Source organism: Tauraco erythrolophus, chromosome 5, assembly GCF_009769465.1.
Source record: "Tauraco erythrolophus isolate bTauEry1 chromosome 5, bTauEry1.pri, whole genome shotgun sequence".
NCBI classification, from domain to species: Eukaryota; Metazoa; Chordata; class Aves; order Musophagiformes; family Musophagidae; genus Tauraco; species Tauraco erythrolophus.
In genome coordinates this window covers 31,415,249-31,436,040 of record NC_141469.1, presented here as the reverse complement: position 1 = coordinate 31,436,040, position 20,792 = coordinate 31,415,249, and the positions used below count along the sequence as shown (strand labels likewise).

At 41.0% G+C, this 20,792-nt stretch overlaps 1 protein-coding gene across 4 annotated transcripts in view; it reads right to left on the bottom strand.

Moving 5' to 3' along the window:
- Positions 1–17,552, bottom strand: part of DOK7 (docking protein 7) — a 69,454-nt gene extending 51,902 nt beyond the window's left edge. For 2 of the 4 annotated variants that reach the window (XM_086612182.1, XM_086612184.1), the window contains exons 1-4: positions 17,499–17,552; positions 17,312–17,357; positions 14,509–14,754; positions 10,492–10,692 (exon numbers count right to left, since the gene is read on the bottom strand). In XM_086612182.1, coding sequence (XP_086468308.1) covers positions 10,492–10,692; positions 14,509–14,754; positions 17,312–17,357; positions 17,499–17,552 — 547 coding nt within the window. Of the gene's footprint in view, positions 1–10,491; positions 10,693–14,508; positions 14,755–17,311 lie in introns of all 4 variants that reach the window. The other 2 variants (XM_086612185.1, XM_086612181.1) reach the window with 2 other exon arrangements.
- Between the last annotated feature and the right edge of the window lie 3,240 nt (positions 17,553–20,792).

The window sequence follows — 20,792 nt, the reverse complement described above, 5'->3', positions numbered from 1 at the left end:
TGCCTTCTCCTCCTCCCACAGAGTAGATGAAGTATAGGGAAATCAGTTTGTCTAATCTTAGATGGTATGACTCTTCCCCGATGAACCACACTGATGCCAGAAGACATGCCTTCCTTGAGGGTGCAGGGCAGCACAAGGCTTTGCTGGGCTCTGAACAAATGACCTTCCCATCTCATGCACAATAAGCAAGCAGGACAGAGATGACATGACAGAGGATATTCGTACCTCAAGCCCAGTGATGAACTACATGACTTGAAAAGTCAGCAGAATCCTATACATTCATGTTGCCACACAGGAAAATAAGATTCCTCAAATATTTCTGTACATAAAGAGTATATCTGGACCATTTTGTTCTTTTATCACTATTGTCGAGTCATAATTTCCTAAGAGGCTCTACAAACTTTTGACTTTAATGGAAAAGAGAAAGTAAATGTGTGCATGTGAGCTGTCTGCTTTACTCAAAGGATGATTTCTGCAAAGAACTATCACACATTTGGAAATCTCAAAAACAAATGTAACAGCCTTTATATAGCTAGTACAAACAGTGTACACACATGCACGTAGATACAAATCCAATATACACATATGCGTAAAATATTTTTTGCAGATTCTCTTATTCACATGATCACTGCAATCACTGAACAACTCTCATAGGAAATGTCTCCTTTCTTGTTTTCCTAGGTAGAACTAGATTGCAAGGGAAGGAAGAAGTCTGGGTGTCCTTGCAAAAGACATTAGATAAGATGAATGAATAGGTAAGGCTTAACTAAGTTATGTTTTAAAAGCATACATAAAAGTCAGTAATTTCATTTCTTTTCTGCTTTCTTGAGAAAGCAGAGAAATTCCCTACTAGAAATTACACATCTCAGTCATGTGTTGGAAGAGATTTGGTGCACAAGCATTTGGAAGCCGAGGAATACGTGGTATGCATCACTGTAATACCGTGCAGCTGTTTAGCAGACTGAAGAGCTCCCTCACTCATTCTCTCCATGGGATAAGAGACCTGGTGAAAAGCAGCCTGCAACCACTTGCACAAGGCTGAAACACTAAGCCGGTTCTCTGTGGCAGTTAGCAGTAAAGCATTGTACAGTCTCCCAAATGATCAAGAGAAGTTGCCAATTTTATAAAACTTCCAAGTATTATTAAATCTTGCTAATGTTTGATTTTAACTTATCATATTAAAAAAACAAGCCCATGGGCAAATGCATCCTGAAAATGCACAATAACCAAAAATTACTTAAACCTCTGTACTGTGTGTGAAAGTAGGGAAGAAGAGTCAGTCTCTTCATGAACTATTCCTCCTAACAGGTGCCAGCCAATGCTAGAGCCTGAAGTCTTTTAGCTACAGGACACATACAAACTACAGCAGTTCAGTCTACGGCACTCATCGTGCTGTCTAACCAGCCTTAAGAAACCCCCTTTAGAAGGGATCTCAGGCTGCATGGCTCAGGCTGCTCTTCTCTCTGGTGAAGATGACAATGGGTGTTCCTATTATTGCGAACTCGGACTTGGGCACGACTATTAAAAACAAGATGTTTGTTGTCTGCAGTAAGCCTAAGTAGGAGACAGCAACAGAATGATACCTGCACATAAACAGATGTTTTAATCTGTACAACCCAGAATCTCTCAAAAAATACCAGATGTTGCCCCAGTTCAACCACTTCTACTGCTTCTAATTTTCAAATCAATTCCCATTTGTGATAGGACTCCTCTTCTCGTTTGGCCCTTCTAGATATACTAGTAGCCATTTCCAGTATTTCAGAATGACTTTAAGAACCACTTGCTTAGAAAGAAAGAAAGAAACACCTAATTTCATCAAAACATCAAAAAGATCACAGAAATACTCCTGCTTATTCTGCAGCTAGCAGCAGCAGTATCATTAAAGGGCACCAAGAGTTCTACAGGTTCCTGTTTTCTAGGAGACGCTGTTAGAAAATATGAGGCAGGGTCAAACTAGGCTCTGGAAGCTAATCCTGAAGTACTTGAACATTGGTGAGCCTGAATTCCCACAGCATTAACATGCCCTTCTGTTACCTTACTTGAACTTTTTCACACTGACCTCCAAAGTAAGATTATCCCAGCTACCGGTCATTTTAATCAGTGCACACTAATTGAGCTAGCGAATTAGGAAAGTGAGATGCTCCCTCTTTCCAATGACTGAGCTTCAGCTACAGAGAGGCTGGGGGCAGGGGGAGCCAAATTTTGCCCCAGAGATGAACTTATTTGCAGTTGTCAGAAGCAGAAGATAGGATTTTCTAATCTCTAGACATACAATTATGATGTTAAGAGCAAGAGAGGTCCAAAATGTAAATGCTTTTTTTCCCATTTAAGAATAACCTGGTGTTATTCATCTTGAAAATGCACCTAGATTGAATGTTCGAAATCTCAGCATTATCTCAGATAGTTTCCCTCTACCTGGATTGAGCACTAAAGTATTCGGTGTTGAACAAAATCCATACTGAGTAACTAAGTATTTTATAGTTATGAAACATTTTGTGAGGAAGCAAGGAACAGAAAGCTAAAACAGAATCAGATCCTTTTAGGCCTCAGTTCTACCTCAGAGATATCCAAAGTAAGCGAGGTTGGTGGGAGCAAAGATATGGTTTAACCTACAGGAGAGTAACACTAATAATAGAGTCTGCATAATAGCATATGATGTTTCTATAACAGGGTAATAAAGAGTGCTTTCATTTAGGAATTAAAACAACTTCTGTATTAACATACCAGTTTTGGGTTTTTTTTCCTGGGCACTATTTGTTTATCCTGTTCCTCAAAAATTTCGGAGAAATGAGGTAAAAGAGTCAGATACCTGGAGAAAGATGGTCTTTCCCTTTACCAACGTTTTTCTGTCACAAATAACCAGTTATGTTTTTATTTAGGTCCTGTTTACAAAAAGCATTTTCTTCTAGTGGCAGTATTAAACCAAATACTCAAACTAAACACATATTTAAATGTTGTTATGCTTGCAGATGTGCCTAAGTGCTCAGTTAAAAGCATCAGCTGTTTTAACAAGATAAGCTTGAACTTAATATGTAAAGAGTTTCCAATCTTGGCAGGCTGTTTTGTACCAAAACGAATATGATGGTCTTCCCTTTGAACACACACGTGAAGGGGAAGAGGAAAAAACACCCTTCCATGGCAACTGAAGGGTCTCAGCTATCAAGATAGACATTTCTTAAGAAAAAAGAAACAACAATATAATGCTCAACAATGTAGTGAGACCCTTTCCAAAGTATTTGTCTGTAATTATGGTCTCCTGTAATCAAAAAAAAGGTTAATTCATACTTAAAAACAGGTACACTGGAGAGTTACTGATGAGCTCATGTATCCTACAGGGAATATAAATAGCTGAGTTTGTTTAACAAAGCAAAAGTGACAGAAAGCATAAATAAATACTCTACAAATATTTAGAGAGGTAAGCATGGGAGGGGGACAAAGAGAGGGGAGAGAGAGAGGGAGAGCGAACATTACACTAAAGGACAATGTTGGTACAACAAGCTAGGTTGAAAATTTTTAAAATATTAAAAACATCATAGATTTAAAAGGCTCTACAAAACTCAAGGCCACATTTTAAGTCTAGTTCACACTTTGATTCTTTTTAAAGGACAGAGTCATGACAACACCAGTGTTCAAAACAATGTTGGACCTTCAGAAACAGCTGACAGTCATTCAGAAGCCAGCTTCTTTATTTGTATATGCCTCATCACAACTTCGAATATCATTTTAATTAATGGTATATCAAGAAATGCAGAATATCTCCCCAGAATCAGAAAAGTTCCCCTTGAAAGGTAAAGGATCATATTTGCTCCTTTTTACATCTGTATCATTTTGCACCAGAAATTAGTGTAATCTTAATGGGGGAGAGGAAAAAAGCATAACAATAGTAATTCAGGTGCTTCAAGCTCCATCACCTACAGTTTCGCACTTATATCATTCATCCACATTTCATACTACATGTTCCTTATGCATCTGGCACCCTGACCTATGCGTTGAACCATTTAGGTTTTCTGTAATGTGGAGATAAGATACAGTAACACTCAATAAGCCCTAGATTTAAACTAAATCAGTTTAAGTTCTTGGAGCACGGCAATTGCATCTACTCTAGAGCAAGTTACAGAAGAAATGCCACAATTTAACTAAAGAAGATAAATGAAGGGCTATTTACTCCATTATTTCTGGGCTTTCTTATATAACTAAGATTTAAGTTTGGGAACAAAGCATTTAAGCTTAGAACCAGTGAACAGAATCTAGGAGCATTGTCCAGAATCTAGGGTTTGTCCCTGCAGTTGTGCTCCGAGTCTCAAGGCTACAGATAAGACTCCATTTTTCCCTTCTGATCCCAGTGATTCACATGCCTCATGTTACACAGCGAGGCAACTTCCAGGCCTTATAGCGGGCTGTTCTTTCAGTGAGTGCCAACCGCTCCTCAGGAGGAAAACAAAGATTTGAAGCCCTGCAGGCTGAAGAAGGCCAGGAACCTGGGTTTCCCACTCCATATGGCAGCCAGAAAAGACATGCAGAGCAACACTACCACCGCTTCATCTTTTCTGGTGATGTTTTAGAGTGTTCTCTCCAGTTAAGCAACACACATGGAAGAAGAGTCCAGTTTTGTTTTCTTAACTGCTTACCTAGGGACCCAAAACAGCTTCACTCCCACTTCCTAGAATCAGTCTGCAAGAGTAGAGTTTGACCTGTTCAGGAGTTTACTTGGAAGAATCCCACGTGATACAGGCTTGGTGAGAAGTAGGATCCAGGAGAGCTGGCTGATTTTCAAGGATCACCTCCTGCAAGTTCAAGCCAAGCAAACGTGGCAAGAAAGCCTGAATGGATGAACATGGAACTCCATACAAAACTCAAACATAAAAAGAAAGCATACATACAGTAGAAGTAGGGTGACCAAGATGATGCAGGAGGAATACAGACACACCGTACAAACACATAGGAACTGGGTTAGGAAACCTAACTAACTGGAATTGAATCTCAGGAGGAATGTGAAAGGCAACAAGGAGGCCTTCTGCAAGTATATCATCAGCAAAAGAAAAACTAGGGAAAACATCAGCCTGCTGCTGAACAGGATGGTGGACCTGGTGACAAAGGCCATGCAAAAGGCTGAGGTACTATAGGTCATCTTCACCTTGGTCTTTGCTGACAGATTCAATGCCTGCATCAGGAATCCCAGGCCTTTAAGACTTCTGGGAAAATCTAGAAAAATGTCATTTCCCTTAGTGGAAGAGGACCAGGTTAAGGAACATTTAAACAAACTGAACATACTCAAGTCCATGGGGCCTTATGGGATGAATTCACAGGTGCCAAGGAGCTGGCTACTGTCATTGCAGTGACATTCTTTATTATCTTTGAAAGGTCACGGAGATTGAGGAACGGACTGGTGTGCCTGAGGGCTGGGGAGCAGGGGGAAGCAGACGTCATTTCTGCCTTCAAGAAGGAGAATTCAGGGAACCACAGACCAAGGAATCATAGAATCATAGAATGGTTAGGGTTGGAAGGGACCTTAAAGATCATTTAGTTCCAACCACCCTGCCATGGGCAGAGAAATCCTCCACTACACCAGGTTGCCCAAAGCCTCATCTAACCTGGCCTTGAACACTTCCAGGGATGGGGCATCCACAACTTCTCTGGGAAGGTGATAGTGCAAATAATCCTATAAGCTATTTCCAAGATGCTGACTGGAAGTAGTCAGTATGGATTTACAGAAGGGAAACAATGCTCAACCAATCTCATAGTCTTTGATAAAACGACTAGCTTGATGGATGAAGCAGAAGATATTATTTGCTTTGACTTTAGCAAAGATTTCAGCACCATCTCCTATAATATATTCCTTGACAAACTGATCAAGGGCAAACTAGGTAAGTGAACGGTGAGGTGGGCTGAAAACTGGCTAACTGCCAGGCTGAAAGGGGTATGGTCAGCAGCACAAAGTCCAGCTGGAGGCCAGTCTCTACTGGCATATGCAAGAGATCAATCTTGGGGTTAATGCTACTTAACATCTTAATTAATGACCTGGATGACGCAAGTTTGCAGAAGATACAAAACTGGGAGGAGCAGCTGATACACCAGAACATGGGAAGTAGTTGCTTACAGAGGTCATGGAGTGCCCATCCGTGGACATATGCAAAAGCTAACTGGATATGGTCCTGGGCAAACTGCTCTAGCTGACCCTGCTTTAAGCAGGGAAGTTGGACAAGGAAAGCTCCAGAAATCCTTCCCACCCTCAAGCATTCTGTGATATTCAGGCATTTGTGACATCCAGCAGTGTCTCATCAACACTTTAATAACATAACTGCTACAGCAAATTCTCTGTCCTGAAACACCACTAATCTTTCAAAATAAGTTACAGCATCCATTTGTAGTATCAAATAACTAAGCGATAACTGACAAAGTTATTTCAGGTGAGTATTTTTGTTCATTTATTTGTCAGCTTTCAAAATTCAAGTATTAGTGTAAACTGGTGATATTCTACGTTTTAAAGCATAAATTTTCTTTTAAACCAGTTAACAGTAAATGAAAGTTCCTAGTATTTAGTAATGTTATAAAGTATGTTAACATTTACTACAAAACCCAATTAAGAATAAAAAGACCAAAACTGTTATTCCCTAAATACTGCAATGACAGTGAAATGAACAAACTGAGGTGGCCTATATTCACCATACAGGCTACTGAACATTTTTTATATCACATAAAAACAGTTCATATTACTTACTGGTCTGGGAAATATACATCTTTAACAACATAAGATGTGCAAGACAGAACTGTAGGGTGATATACTAATAATCTAATATATTCCATTCCAATCATAAATACTGATCATAACAGTACATAATAATATAGATCCATTTCATTACAAAAACAGATGAAGAGAACAGACAGGTTTTATTAAACACAATAATTTAGGACTGAGTATGTTAGCTAGATCCTACTGAAACATACCTTCTATTCTTCATGCTTATATCTTCAATGCTTTGTTGCTGAATGCTTGGAAGTTAGGTGATTTCAAAAGAGTGCCTGTAGAGATGCTATATTCAGATATCTGGACACAGGCAATCCTCTAACATCAAATATTAAATGGATGAACACAAGATTTATAGAAGCCATACAACTGAGGCTCTATCAGGCCTCCCAGGAAGCTGTGGTGGAGATGCCTTCAAGCAGATAAGAACCTTGCAGGAAAGAGACTGGCTCAGCTATCAAATTTCTTGCTACTTATCTCCTGCAGATCGTCTTCTTTCCTCATCTGCAGAGCTCATAATGTCATGAAAATTACTAGAGTAATATCAGCTGTCCTTACACCCTTGAGGAATCTTTCCAGGGAGTAAGGTCTTATACTAAACACTAGAGAGGCTTCTTTATTCATCCATTATTCCTGACAGCACTGTGTTTAGAAATCCAGCCTCATCCTGTGCACCTCCTTGCAGCCATGTCACACATTGAGGTGGTTTGACTATTAACAGTAAGCACCACAGCAGAAATTTACTGGCTAGTTGCAAGTTGTCTACAACTGCCTGAAAGAAGGTTGTAACCAGGTGGGTGTTGGCTAACACACACCAGAAGAGGTTTAGATTGGATAATAGGAAAAACTTTTTCACCAAAAGGGTTGTCGAGCATCAGAACAGGCTGCCCAGGGAAGTGGTTGAGTCACCATTCCAGAACGTATTTAAAAGACATGTAGATGTGGTATTTAAGGACATGGTTTAGTGGTGGACCTGATAGTGTTTGGTTTACAGTTGAACTCCGTCATCTTAAAGGTCTTTTCCAACCTAAATGATTCTATGAATATAATCAGCACAAATAAGCAGATGAAGTACTCAGTTCTAGTAGCGATCCAGGCATTTTCTAAATGTTTTGGTTCAAGCAGCCACAAAAGAAAGATCCTCTCATACAGAATGGGTGTTAAATAAATCAGCACATTTCATCTTGATCTGCAAATGTCTCCTTGCTCTTATGCTTTCAGGAATGAAAATCAGAGCTGAAGTCGTATTCATTCATTAACATCATTATGAAAATCACATATACTAAGGAGTCCTGTGTATCTGTTCTTCATACCCTATCACAACATCCCTCTCAAAACTGCAGTATATCTAAGAAATGGACTCTTCAGACAATGTGTGTTGCAAATGCTTTGTCAGTGAGTACTAGCCAGTCCTTGTGGAAAAAGCATGAAAGAAAAAAACAATTGGATTTTTTTTGTTCTTTTTTTTTTTTTAAAAAAAAAAAGAACATAAGTCCATCATTTTGCGCTAGTCATTTCCACTTTTGGATAGCCTTCAGAACATTATTTCATCTCATTCCATATTTTAATGAAAGTCCGCATAAAGCACATGCTTGGACTTCACAGGTACTCCATTTGCAATCAGCTATATACTCCAAAAATCAAGCCAAAAATATATGAAGCCCTTATTAGTAAGAGATTACTGTCTTCTTCCTTTGGGGCAACTGCATTAAGATTCAAAGGAAAATCCAAATCCAACATATCACAGTGCTGCTGCACCGCTTACTCAATAAAAATTACAGAGGCTCTGCTTCCGTAGAGAGCCTCAGGGCTACCAATTACTCAAATATTTTAAGTCTTATATTCCCTCATTTGAGGAATTATGTTGATAATTTATATAATCTACATACCTAATCACTGCTAATCTTACTTAAAGATTGCTTAGCATTTCTACTTCAGCTCCCTGTTTTTTTTTTTTTAATGTAAGTTTTCCATAGTTAAATTATTTCAGATTTCATTAGTTCAAAAACTAGTACTCTACACAGGCTTTCCAGAAACAGCAGTAGCTTTTTAAAAGAGAAAAAACACACTGTGTTTCAACTTTGGGGAATTTTCTCCCTGTAAGCATTCTGAAGTGTTTAGTTCAAAATTAAGTTTTCTATTTTCAGTTAATAATTCAAAAAGCAGACCCAAATTATGTCAGCATAGCAGTGCGCACATTTATCAGAAGTCCAGCTTGCATTTAAAGTGGTACTTCCACACAGAGACAGGAATGAACAACTGCTTTATTCTGCATGGAAAAATAAACTGTTCACACCAAAACTGCAGGCGTTGGCAGACCTGCACTGAGCTGCAGATTCGACTTTAGCCCACGTCAATTGCATTACCTACGAGAGGGGGAAAAGGTGGCTATGCTGACTCTCTCTTATGCTCTATAACCAGTTACCTATCTCGCAGTCCAAACCACACCACTAGGTAACAAGACATTTGTGTTGTAGTTCCCATGCCACTTTTCAACTGAAACAGAATAACCTTAAAAGAAAGCGGATTGGTTTCCTCACAAGCTATACCTATAATCCGTTCCTTCAGATGCTGGACACCCTTCTTTAACCCCAGCCTCTGAATTAGGCAGGGAGAGATTTGCACCAGAATCTTCCACTTTGAAAACAAGTGTCTTAAATCAGGATTCAACAGTTAAGGCCATATTTACCATCTTTGTAACTCAGCTCTGTACTTTTCAACAGACAAAAAGAAAATCCCTCACTAGAGTATCAAAAAAAAATTTTTCTCCTTCCTCACCAAATTTTGTGAAAAGTCCCAAGGAAGAATATCTTCAGATTTGGATCAACTCTGAAACCTTCTGTTTTTTCAGTGTGGCAATTGAAGAAATCCATTGTTTTCACATTTCAGTATGCAAGACAAACTTCACAACTGGCAATCTGCATACCCGCTTGCACTCACAGATCATCGATTCAGCAAGGCTTCAAACTCTGTTTTTGAAGTTAAAACCTTATGTTTTCTAATGATGTATATTACATTATACTGGTGCATTAATTATCTTTCCTTTTCAGCTCTTGAATAGGAGCTTTGCATTTTATCTGAAGTAAGAACGTGAGAAGTCCTGAACTGGATATTAGAACAAGAGATTTCTCCCCATCTAAAGGGGTATCTTAGCTATCAGGCTACACAAACTATCTTCAGCTTGTTTGCTTTCATTTTGACCTCACGAATCTCATGGTCCCATAAAGTGACAAAGTTAGTAACAGGGAAGGGAACAGACAGAAGTTCCCAACTTTTAGGATCTAGAAGTCCTCTATGGGATTTAGACATTAGCATTTACACAATGAGAACCTTGATGCCACCTTAACTTCAAAGCTCTGTATCATTTGCCCTCTGCAAACAACAAAATAATTAACCATAATTAAATAATCTGAACATTATGTCATTTTACCTTACCTCTTGCTTGACACAAGCCATAAAATTTCATTACCTTATTTTGCTTACCAATAGCAACAGTGGACTAAACGTCTTCTGGAGAGCTACGGGGCAATATTCAGTCAGGACTCCACATAGTCATATTTTTACTGAAAACAAGGGTTGAAGCCTGCAGAAATCTACTCAGTAGGACAGACCCTCTGATGTGAGGCTGCCTGTGTGACAAAGCAGCACAGCTGGTTCTGCAAAATCCACTTTGAATGAGACTAGCATTTACATTTCTACAAAAGGTTTCAAACAACTGTTAGAAGACAGGTTCCATTTGTACTTACAGAAGCCGCACCTGGTACCCCCTTCAAAGATGAATCCATTTGGGACAGCTCCATATCGACGCAGATCTGAGAGCTTCCATTGACCCATGACACTAGGAGGAAGGTCTTTTACAAGGACGAGAATGTCATTGCAGAAATGCAGGGTAGCAGGCCCACTCTCTAGTTTAGTGCCAGGTGCTACAAAAACTTGAAATCTATGAACTATCAGATAAGGAAGAAAAAAAAATTACTATAGAAAATATAAGTAAGGTAGCATGACTTATGTTACATAAGTCATTCTGTTCAGCTGTGGTACGTGGACCAAACACTGCCCACACCAAGAGGCTCTAGTATAAAGAATCCAAGTAGAGCCCAGACAGCCCCATGTGAGTAGCTATAAGATCTTTACTCTATTATGCCAGTTTAAGATTGGAAAAAAAAAAACCCAACACATATCTTGGTTTAATGCTACAAATTAGTAAACTGTAATGCTACATTAATTTATCTTAAGTCTTCCAGGCTACTCCCTATCTCAACTTAGTCAGTTATCCAGCCCACACTTCAGTCATACGTCTTCCATCCTTGCATCACTACATGGGTTTATTTCTGCCTCCTCCTCTACGCATCCTGTGCCTCTCCTTTCCTACATGCATGCGCAGGTGTATAACAGTGCCCAAGGAGCCCAAAAGCCAAGGCTCAAGGAAGCAGGCATGTTCTAACCAGACCTCTGACACTGATTCATTTGCAACCTTTAATGAACTGCTTTGCTCCTTCCCTAGCAGTAAAATGGGAAAAATCATGTTTTCCCACTTTGTGAATCTTTTGGGAGCTGGTGATGGTAGATGCCCAGACATTTAAAATGACTAGGAAATTAAGTGATTCATAAGTAATGAACACTCTTAGTTGTCAGTTAATTATTCATATTTCACAGCCGAAATTTCAAAAGAATGGGGAAAAATAAGGAAACAGCTGTCTCACTCGAGTTTACAAAATTCAGCTTCAACTCCCAGCTCCAGTGTCCCCTGTCTTGCAAGGGTCCTTACCTAAAGTAGCAGCTGTTCTAGGCTGGTCTCTCGTCTTCTCCTCCAGAGCTGTTGCTTTCTGAATAGTAAGGTATTGGGCTCAAATCTCACCGTGTTTCAAAGGGAGCAATTTAAGTGAGCAAGCACCTAACTCTCAAATACCTGGTTTGACCTTCACTACTCCTCTATTTTTTTCATCTCGTGATTAGACAAATGAAAAAAAAAAAAATCTGTCTTGGCACAGAGAGGCATCAGGCCATTACATTTCCAGTCAGAGGTTTTTAGTGGAGCATTTATCAAGAAATACATAGATTTAGCTTTTGGTTATTCAAAGATCATACAAACAGCTACCTGCCTATGAAATCTACAAGGCAACTTCCAGGAAGTCTCACTTGTTACAACCACTCTCCTCTTTCTCTTGCCTATGCTTCTTCAAGCATCACAAATTTCAGCTAGGTCAGAGTCTTGCTTCTCATCTAAATACTTGCTGTATTCTTAGTTACCATTTTAGCTGTAAGTCAACTCCTCGTCTGTGACGTGCATTTGGTAAGTTCCCTAAGGCTCCAGCAGAATTAGCCACAAAGTCATTCGAGTGAAATGTGCAAGGAGATCTAACTAACCACAGCTCTACTTACAGCTTTGCCAGTAGTACTGCTAGGGAGCGAATCAATAGTCACACGATGTCCCCTTTTGGGCACACAGTTGTTACACAGCCTGCTTAAACACCAACTGTGAAAAAGATACCAAAACCACCTTGATGAATAATATTCAGTACAGAATCTTTAACACCACTTGGCCCCCTCTGTCCGCTTAACTCTGTTCAGTATTTTGCTGGCAATTAAACCACGGGAGCAGAAGCATCAGGGTTCTTTCAGCCTCATAAATGAGGAATGGAGCACACTCTTCACACAATCAGTTGCAAGTTACAACAGCTGTTTAAAACAAAGAGCTGTAGGCTCAGATTCTAAACCACTATTAAAAAACGCAGCATATTCAAATCCAAACAAAGCCAAAGTAGAGGAATAAATAGATCTGGACATGAATATTTTTGTCATGTGCTGCTTTCTTGGTGAATTGTGATTTTTATTTTTTTTTCCCAAATGCCTCCCAAGACACTTACTTCTCCTACTCTGAAAAAAAAAAAAAATTAATAAGATACATAGCTGAACACATCCATGAACAAAAAGTACTATTGAAGTTCCTAATTTCCTTTAGCTAATATTTTTATCTTCACAGCTAGTCACTGACCTGCAGTACACTAACTTCCTTAGAAAGAGCTGTGGACTCAAGCACTGTTCTCACACCAGACTTAGATACCTCAAGTCATTTAATTCCACTGTTTTCTCTAATCCTGCTTCTTTTATTCCAGGAATCACATCCACCTCTTCTGCTCTCTGCTACAAACAGAGAGAAAACACTGGAAACTCCAGTGCAAACACTTCCATTCTGTGGTCTTCATTCAAAAACAGCATCAACTCCTTCCCCTCCTCTTTTTTTTTTTTTTTTTTGCTTCCCAGACTCTGAAGTCATCTGTCCTTAGTCTATTTTTATCATCCAGCCACCTTACTTCCAAACCACACAAAGGCATCCTTCCTATTCTTTAAGATAAAACATGTCTCCATCCTCTCTTCATATATCTCCACTCTTCTCTATTTCTGTCTAGTGAAACTAGAGATTCACTTTAATTTGGCTTCTTTCTCCCAGCTGAACCTTCACCGAAAGATAATAAAAACCTGAACAAGTTTTCTATACTCTGGTTTATCCTCCTTCCCCTGAGCTTTTTTGCAATTAACGTTCTACAAATTGTTGCCAGTTCAACTAATCACACTTGTTCTCTTACTTCTTTGTAGAAGCTGTCTTTCTCACAGCTTTCCTTTAAAAAAAAACTCTGCTGCTTCTGCATATCCTCCTATCACAACCATAACCCTCACACTCAGATTGAGATTAAATACACTCTCCATCCCAGCACCGCACCAGTGCAAGATTGTGAAAACCAGACCCACCCTGTCAAATTCAAATTCTCCTTCAGGTTTTAGGTCAAGTCTATGCTGTACATAGATCCCAAATCTAGCAAAGAAATAGAACTGGAACACAATACAGCTACATCATCAAAGCATACCAACTACTCCAATCACTCGTGTTGTTCAGAAACCGTCTCTTGCCTTTCCTCTTACGGAAGGCTTCGTATTTGATAGCTCCAACTGGTACATCCATACATCTCTTCTGATACTTCTACATTTTATTACTGTAAAAATCCCAGGCTGTCTTTCTATGTATGTACTGCAAAGGAACAAGTCCACAAATGCAACAGATGGCAAAGCATATGTAACAAATGATTAAGATGGCTAATGTGTGTCTCCCACACACCTACCCTCCTTCCCTAGTTATGACTAAACAAATATAAGACAGATACTATGGATTACCAATATTATCACTCCCAGTTCAGCACTGTACATGTTAGAGCTGCTAACCAACAAAATAAAATAAAAGGATGTATAAGAGTGAAGTTAGCTAGAAAGACCGTGCCTAATGACACTCCTTATTGCAAGATATTCCTTCCTCAAAGGGGACACTAGCAGCAATAAGAATTATCAATGCAACAGCTAGTAAGCAGCTCAGAAAACTGGGGTTGAACTAGCCAAGTTCTACTCAGGACTCTGCTTCTCTGAATTCAGGCTCCTTCTGAACCCTGTTGTCAAAATCTCCAAGTAAATTGCAGGACCAGAAGTAGAAATTTGATCATTTTGCTTCAAAGCTACACAGTTTCAGTGTCAAAATCAAAATCCAAGTTAAGAGCTCTCCTAGTTGGCCATCAGTACTGTAATCAAAATCTGTCATAAGGGACATCTGCTGTAAGATGTAAGGGGAAGACCAGTCTCCTCACAGTGACAGTCTTTTCCTTAACTGTACTTTGTTATTTGCGTTTTAGCTATGCTTTTCTTTGCTTTTTTCCCTACTGGGTGAAAAAAAAAAAACAACAACGACAGCAACAAAAGTGTGAGAAGACAAAGGTTACCTTCCCCCAAACTGTAGCGGATTCGTACATCCCACGCATACATTGTTTCCTTGTTCTCAAATCCCAGCATCACAACTTGAGAGAGACAGATGATTGCAAGTGTGTGATTCAAGCCCTCATAGGAGAGCCCAGGATCCAAGCCACAGATGTCTTCTAAGGTCATGCTGCTCCTCTCCTTGTGTCCTTTTGCTCGTTCAGATTTATCCTTGTACACCAGCATGAGCAAACAGTCTAAAAGAAGCAAAACTGTCAGAGATGATGAGGCAGAACATAGAATATAATACATTTCTCAGTACTCTGCTTCAACATAAAGATGCTTTAGACAACTGCAGGGTCAGTCTGATCAAGTCAATGTAAGAACTGTTTCTTTTTCCCACTCCCAGGTAGTTTGCAGTCATTGTTTTCAGGAAGCAAACACTGAAGGTATGTTTCAAGGGTAACCTGCAGGTTCAGAAATAAGGAGGCAAGTAAAATGTCTTCTCTGTTTCACTTTTCAAAAATTCAATATTTTTCCAAATACTCCCCTGACTCTGGAAGGGACTGAATCATTACGTCTGAACATTAGGAGTTACACTATGATAGCTGTCTATACTACAGACACTAAAGAGGCTATTGTCATCTATATTTCCATTAGAACATACTGAACCACAAATGAAATTCTTACAGTAGTTCACAGATTACTCAACTACTAAATGATGAGCAGACTGCACTGCCAGATTGTTGGTGTCAGCTCAAGTTTCCTAGTTAAATGTTACACAGTAGCCATTGCTAAATAATCATTATGTGCCACACTTTTTTTTTTTTTTTTTTTAATATTTGCTTATATCACCACTCTTTTTTAACCCTTTCCTAGAGGTGCTTATTACACAGTAACCATGCAACAGAATAAAGTAATTCAAGCGCCATGGTCCCATGGGGAAAGCACACTTCACAAGCAAACCCAAAGGACAAGGAAAAGGGGAGAGACCTCTCCCACCTTTTGCATTTGTAACAAGAGCACTCCTCTTTCTCCAGGTTACCTTCCTATCACATGGCACTCAGCTGTAAATGAAATTAATGGTCAATATCAAAGCTGCAACATCCACAGCTTAAGCTGACCTACATACCACAAAGGAGGAAGCCCCCATGCACCATTTTATGAATGTTGGGGTGTGGTGCTCCAAGCCCTGGCGAGATGCCCTGCAGCTCTCAGCTGGGCAAAGGCCTGGCAAGTCTCCAAAGAGGTGAAAAACGACTGAAAGACTGAACCGCCTGCTAACTAAAGCGGACCTCCGCATGGACTCCCAATTGTTTTCACGCACCTGTTAGCGAAAACAGCTGCAACTATGGTATTTAAGCATTCTGCAACACAGTTGTGTGTCTGAAGAAAGAACAACTACAGTTTACAGACCAAGAAAAGCAAATCACTGGGGGCTTTTTCTGGTAAATCTGGCTAATTTTGCTAGAATAAAATACTGAGTTTGAGGAATAAGCTACACTATCAGTCAGTAAGTTTCCAGAGCAAGCTCCCTCATCTTCCTCCTTCAAACCTGCCTTACTCATGTTAGAAATCTAGGCCTATCTTCACACGTCTAGTTACTAGCTGTAGTATCAACGGATGCCCAGTCACACAGAGAAGTTTAACAGATTCAGCCAAGATATCGGCATTTAAGACTCCTCTAACGTAACTGTAACAACTCAAGTAACAAGGAGTTAGGTCTGAGAAGCTTCAATTACCAAGAAACCTGCAGTCTACCAGCAACAACCCAGGGAAGATGCCATAATCCATTCCACAGCAATGCAGATTCACGTTGTCTAAGCATAGACAGCATTTAGCCCTGGAAAGACATACTTTTGGGCCCAAATGTTTTTCCCTGTTAGCAAGCGATGGGGAAACCTGAAACCTACTTTTCCCTCTCCAGCAGTAAAACATCGACTTTGAATAACATTTGCAGTTTCCCCTTTGAAAGCACGGAAATTATTTTTTTAATTCAAAATGTCATTTTATTTTTAAATCGAAGTGATATGTCATGTCAAAACACAGATCAAAAATAACTACCGAGCTTACAACGCCAGCTTTTTTTTTTATTTTTACAGCCACCAATCACTCTGAAGAAATAATAATAGTTTCAAAAAAAAAAAAAAAAAAAGAAATTGCATTTTAAACGGGAACCAAAACCAAAAAACTGTGCCTTGAATAAGTCAACTTTCCCGTTGGTTTTATTCAGCGCCTGGTATTAAGCTACTTCAAGCCTTCGCTCCGACACCGGCGCCGCACCCGGGCTCGGCCGGCCGCCCGGCGGACACGCGTTACACCCGCGCACCGGCCCCGGGCTGCCGGCAGCGGGGGCTGCGACGGGCCGAGGAAAACGCGGTCGCGGTGCCGGGAGGAGACGCGGGGCCCTGCGGCTCCTCTCCGCGCTTCTCCCCTCGCCTCCGCCTTCTTCACGCTCCGGAGGTGGGGGGGCGGGCGGACTCCGGCGATATCTGCCTTCTACTTTTGGCCGCCTGGTCCTTTGCCAGGTAGTTTATTGCCCAGTCCCTCGACTAAAACAAAACAAACAAAAAAATAACACAACAAAACACAAAAACCAAAAAGCAAAAAAAAAAAAAAACAAAAAACGAAGAGAAAAGAGCAGTGACAGGTCGAGGAGAGCCCCGCCGAGGGTAATCTCCAGCAGCAACTAACGCCGAGGGGAGGGAGCCCGGTAACCTCCCTGTCCCCGGGGCCCCGAACCGCGTCCCCCCACGGCCAGGCGGAGCAGTGAGGGACGCCCCGGCGCCTGCCGCCCGCCACGGGACAGGGTCCCCTACGCCCTCTTACCTGCCACCGGGGAGGGCTTGCGCAGCACCAGCCACCTACTCTTCCACTGCAACGAGAGGCAAAAGGAGATGGTTAGCCGGGGCTGGGGGAGAAGAGCGAGCTCTCTCCCCTTTTGGGGAGGGGGTCGTCGATCGGGGACCCCCGGCCCGCCGCGAGGCCGGGCCGAAGGGGCGCCGGGAGCAGGGACCTTTTTCCCATCTCTCAACTTGACGTGACCCTCCACCACCACGGAATCCGTCATCTTCAGTCATGATTCCGGACAGCTGCGCCCGGCTCGCTGCTCCCTCCCCGCGCTCTGGCCGAGGGGTCACTTTCAAAATAGCTTTATTAGGGCCCCGCACAGGCACAGCGAGCGGCGCGGGCGGGCGGCCAGCGCAGGGCAGCGCAGCGCGGCCCGGCCCTCCCCGGCGCCCCCCGCCCCACCGGGCAGGGGGACGGGCAGGGGTCGAGACGGCTCCGGCTGACGGAACAGGGGGTCCCGGAAAGTTTCCCCCTGGCTCTTTATTCATGTATTTCATTGTGTTGGGATTATTGTTATTATCATTATCACTATTATTATTATCACTATTATTGTTATTTTCTCTCCAGGACTACCATGGCGGGAGGCGCGAGTGGGCGCACCCGGAGGGCGGCAGCGGGGCCGCCTCAGCGGACCTCCTCCTCTCCGGCCGCGACCCCGGGGAGGCGCCGAGTGCCGCTCCCCATCACGATCCCGTTCCGGGCTTTGCAGCTGACCGCAGAGACAGCCCGGTGCCCGGGGGCGGCAGGAAAGCCCGGACCGGACTCCCTTCGCCCTCTGCCTCCGCGGAGCGGGGCCTGGCGCCGGCGGGCTCAAACACCGCTTCTTCGGGACCCCGAACCAGCCGCTCCCTTAGAGCGCCCAGATTTCTCGTTCAAAAGCTGTAATTACCGCTCCCTTTGGCTCCCAGAAGACGTACAACCAACTACCTCGGATAAAAATACTTTTTTTTTTATTATTTTTTCCTTTGTAATGCAACTGTCACGAGATAACAACCCACTTACACCAAACCCAGACCAGCTACAATTAATAGAATAAGATGTGTTAATGACGTCCTCAGATTTATTTCAACGAGCAATGGACTAATTAGAGTCCATTATTCTAAAAATACTCCTACTGCATCTTATTTGATGGTAATTAGTCCTTCAGCTTTTTTTAAACCACCACAGCACATTTTTCTTTCAATAGCATAATAGAAGGGTTTTTTAGATGTTTGCATTTATTTCTTCCCTTTGAATCGGTCGGTTTGCATGGAATAACATATAATTTAATAAAACCATCTTTAAATGTGTTTCATAATGAATTAGGAGTATGTTTGTTCAACTGGCTTTGCATTCTAATCCAACTGCAAGATAAATGCTAGGAAAAATATCAGATAAAATTTCACTAGGAAATTTAAGTTGGATTTTCGTTTTAACCAAAGTGATAAGCACTTAAAGAGAGAGGAAAAATAGGAAGGATGAGTTTCCATGAGGTATTGCTCAACAGAAAGCCAGGAGGCAGAAGGTGCTGGAGTGCCCCGTAGGAATTTAACCAATGTCAGGAGCATGGCGGGTCAGGCAAGGACCTCTCACTTAACCTGGATGTTTCCTTACCACCCCTAGACTGGATTTGTGGATTTAATACAGTGCTAGTCACCGTACCTCAGATGTTCAAGTGATGAAATTTAGTTCCACCAAATCAATGCAGTAAGTAGTGGATAAATAGGCTGCTTTGAAAGCCACAAATTTATTTTAGTGCATTCAAAGTATGACAGTATTGACTGGAGTTTTTTCATTTAAACCTTTGAGTGTAGAAAATAGACTGTTTCACTTGTGAATATTCAATATATTTAAAAAAAAATACTGATTGTATTGGTGTTGCTATATGCTGATATAAACAGCACACATTTTGAAAACAGGATAGCTAAAAAGCTCCATAGAAATTGCCAGAAACACCAGTCTAACACCTTTTCTATCAAACAGCCACCTTCTTTACAGCAACAGGACTGAGAAAACACATATAACACAAAACTATCAGATTAAAAGCATGCACAGTGTAAATAGATATTAATTTCAAAGTGAAACTGAAGTCACAGAACAGATATGGGTGTTCAGAGTGGCATTAAATTTTGTGTGGAAACCTGTTCCAGATGAATCACTTCCAAAGAAGAGTGAAGAGATCCTTCCCGCTGGTTTAATACTTGATGTCAGCAGCAGGTACAGTTAGTCCTGTTACACAGTCACATTCATTTCATGAGTTAAGCAAGCCAGACTTGTACTGCAAATGGGCAGGAAGGCCAAACCAGACAGCAAGAGTCTTCAGCTTGTTTTGGAATCAGACCCCACAAGTGGATCTCAATTTTTCGAGCTAGTGTTTGGTGCTTCAGAAAAACAAAAGTCTAAAGACTTTGATCTTAGTATTCACAGTATTTACAGCTGAAAATCATATTTAAGCTTTTACATCTGTCTACTGGAAATTTTGTGTGGCACTTGCATAAAACTGGGAGAACAACCAGCTGAAATTGATCCTTATGCAGAGCTTTTCAGATGCCTTCCAGCACAGAGAAGTGTTATTTCATTTTTCTACCAGCTCTCAACCTGGCTAGCAACCTACAGATGGATTCAAAAATTTAACCGTAACTTCATACATAACAGACTAAGTCCAAGAAACAGAGGGTAAACATTTTTATTAAACAGTTTACATCATTTATCTAGATTAGCGTTGTTACATATTTGTCCATATATGAATCCAGGGTGTGGTGATTTTTCCTTACAAAGTTTCTTTTAACCGCTGAAATCACTCGCCATAACTAAGAAACCCATGAAGACACTGCCAGTACTATAAAACAAAACACATATCCGAGTATCCAAGCATCACTTTAAAATTCTGTATCTTAAAGCATAGCTTTGCTTGAAACACTTAAGAGAATTCAAAAACGTTCACTAACAGAGAAGAAATACATTTCACATCAACGCTTCCAAATGTACGTATCTGACATAGCTAAAGGTTCCCTGTGTTAAAAAAAAAATATATATACGTAATTTTCCATTCTTCTTTATCAGACTAGATATTTTTTGTTGAATCATTTTCTGCCTTTTTTGCTTACATGGCTGAGTCCACAGCCTCTAAGCAGCTTTACATTGTAATAATATCTTTGATTGTTCCTGTAACAATTCCATAGGCCATGACAGCAAAGCCCGTGGTTTATGATATCACCAAACTCCCAAGGAAAATGTCAAGTTGCTCCCCAAGCCATCCAGTTTAAAAATTTGTTAACCTCCTATCTGAATTATCTAAACAGTTGAATAACTTGTTAGTACGAAATCTCAGACTTCCTCGAAACACTGTCAAATTTAAGAAACGTTTAGCTATTTATCCTCAAGGTGAAGTATCTCCACTGCTATCCTGAGGTTGAAGAGCAGCTCACGGTCTACAAAAGGTCCTAACTGCATCGGCCCGAAGTCGGAGGCACTGACTTCC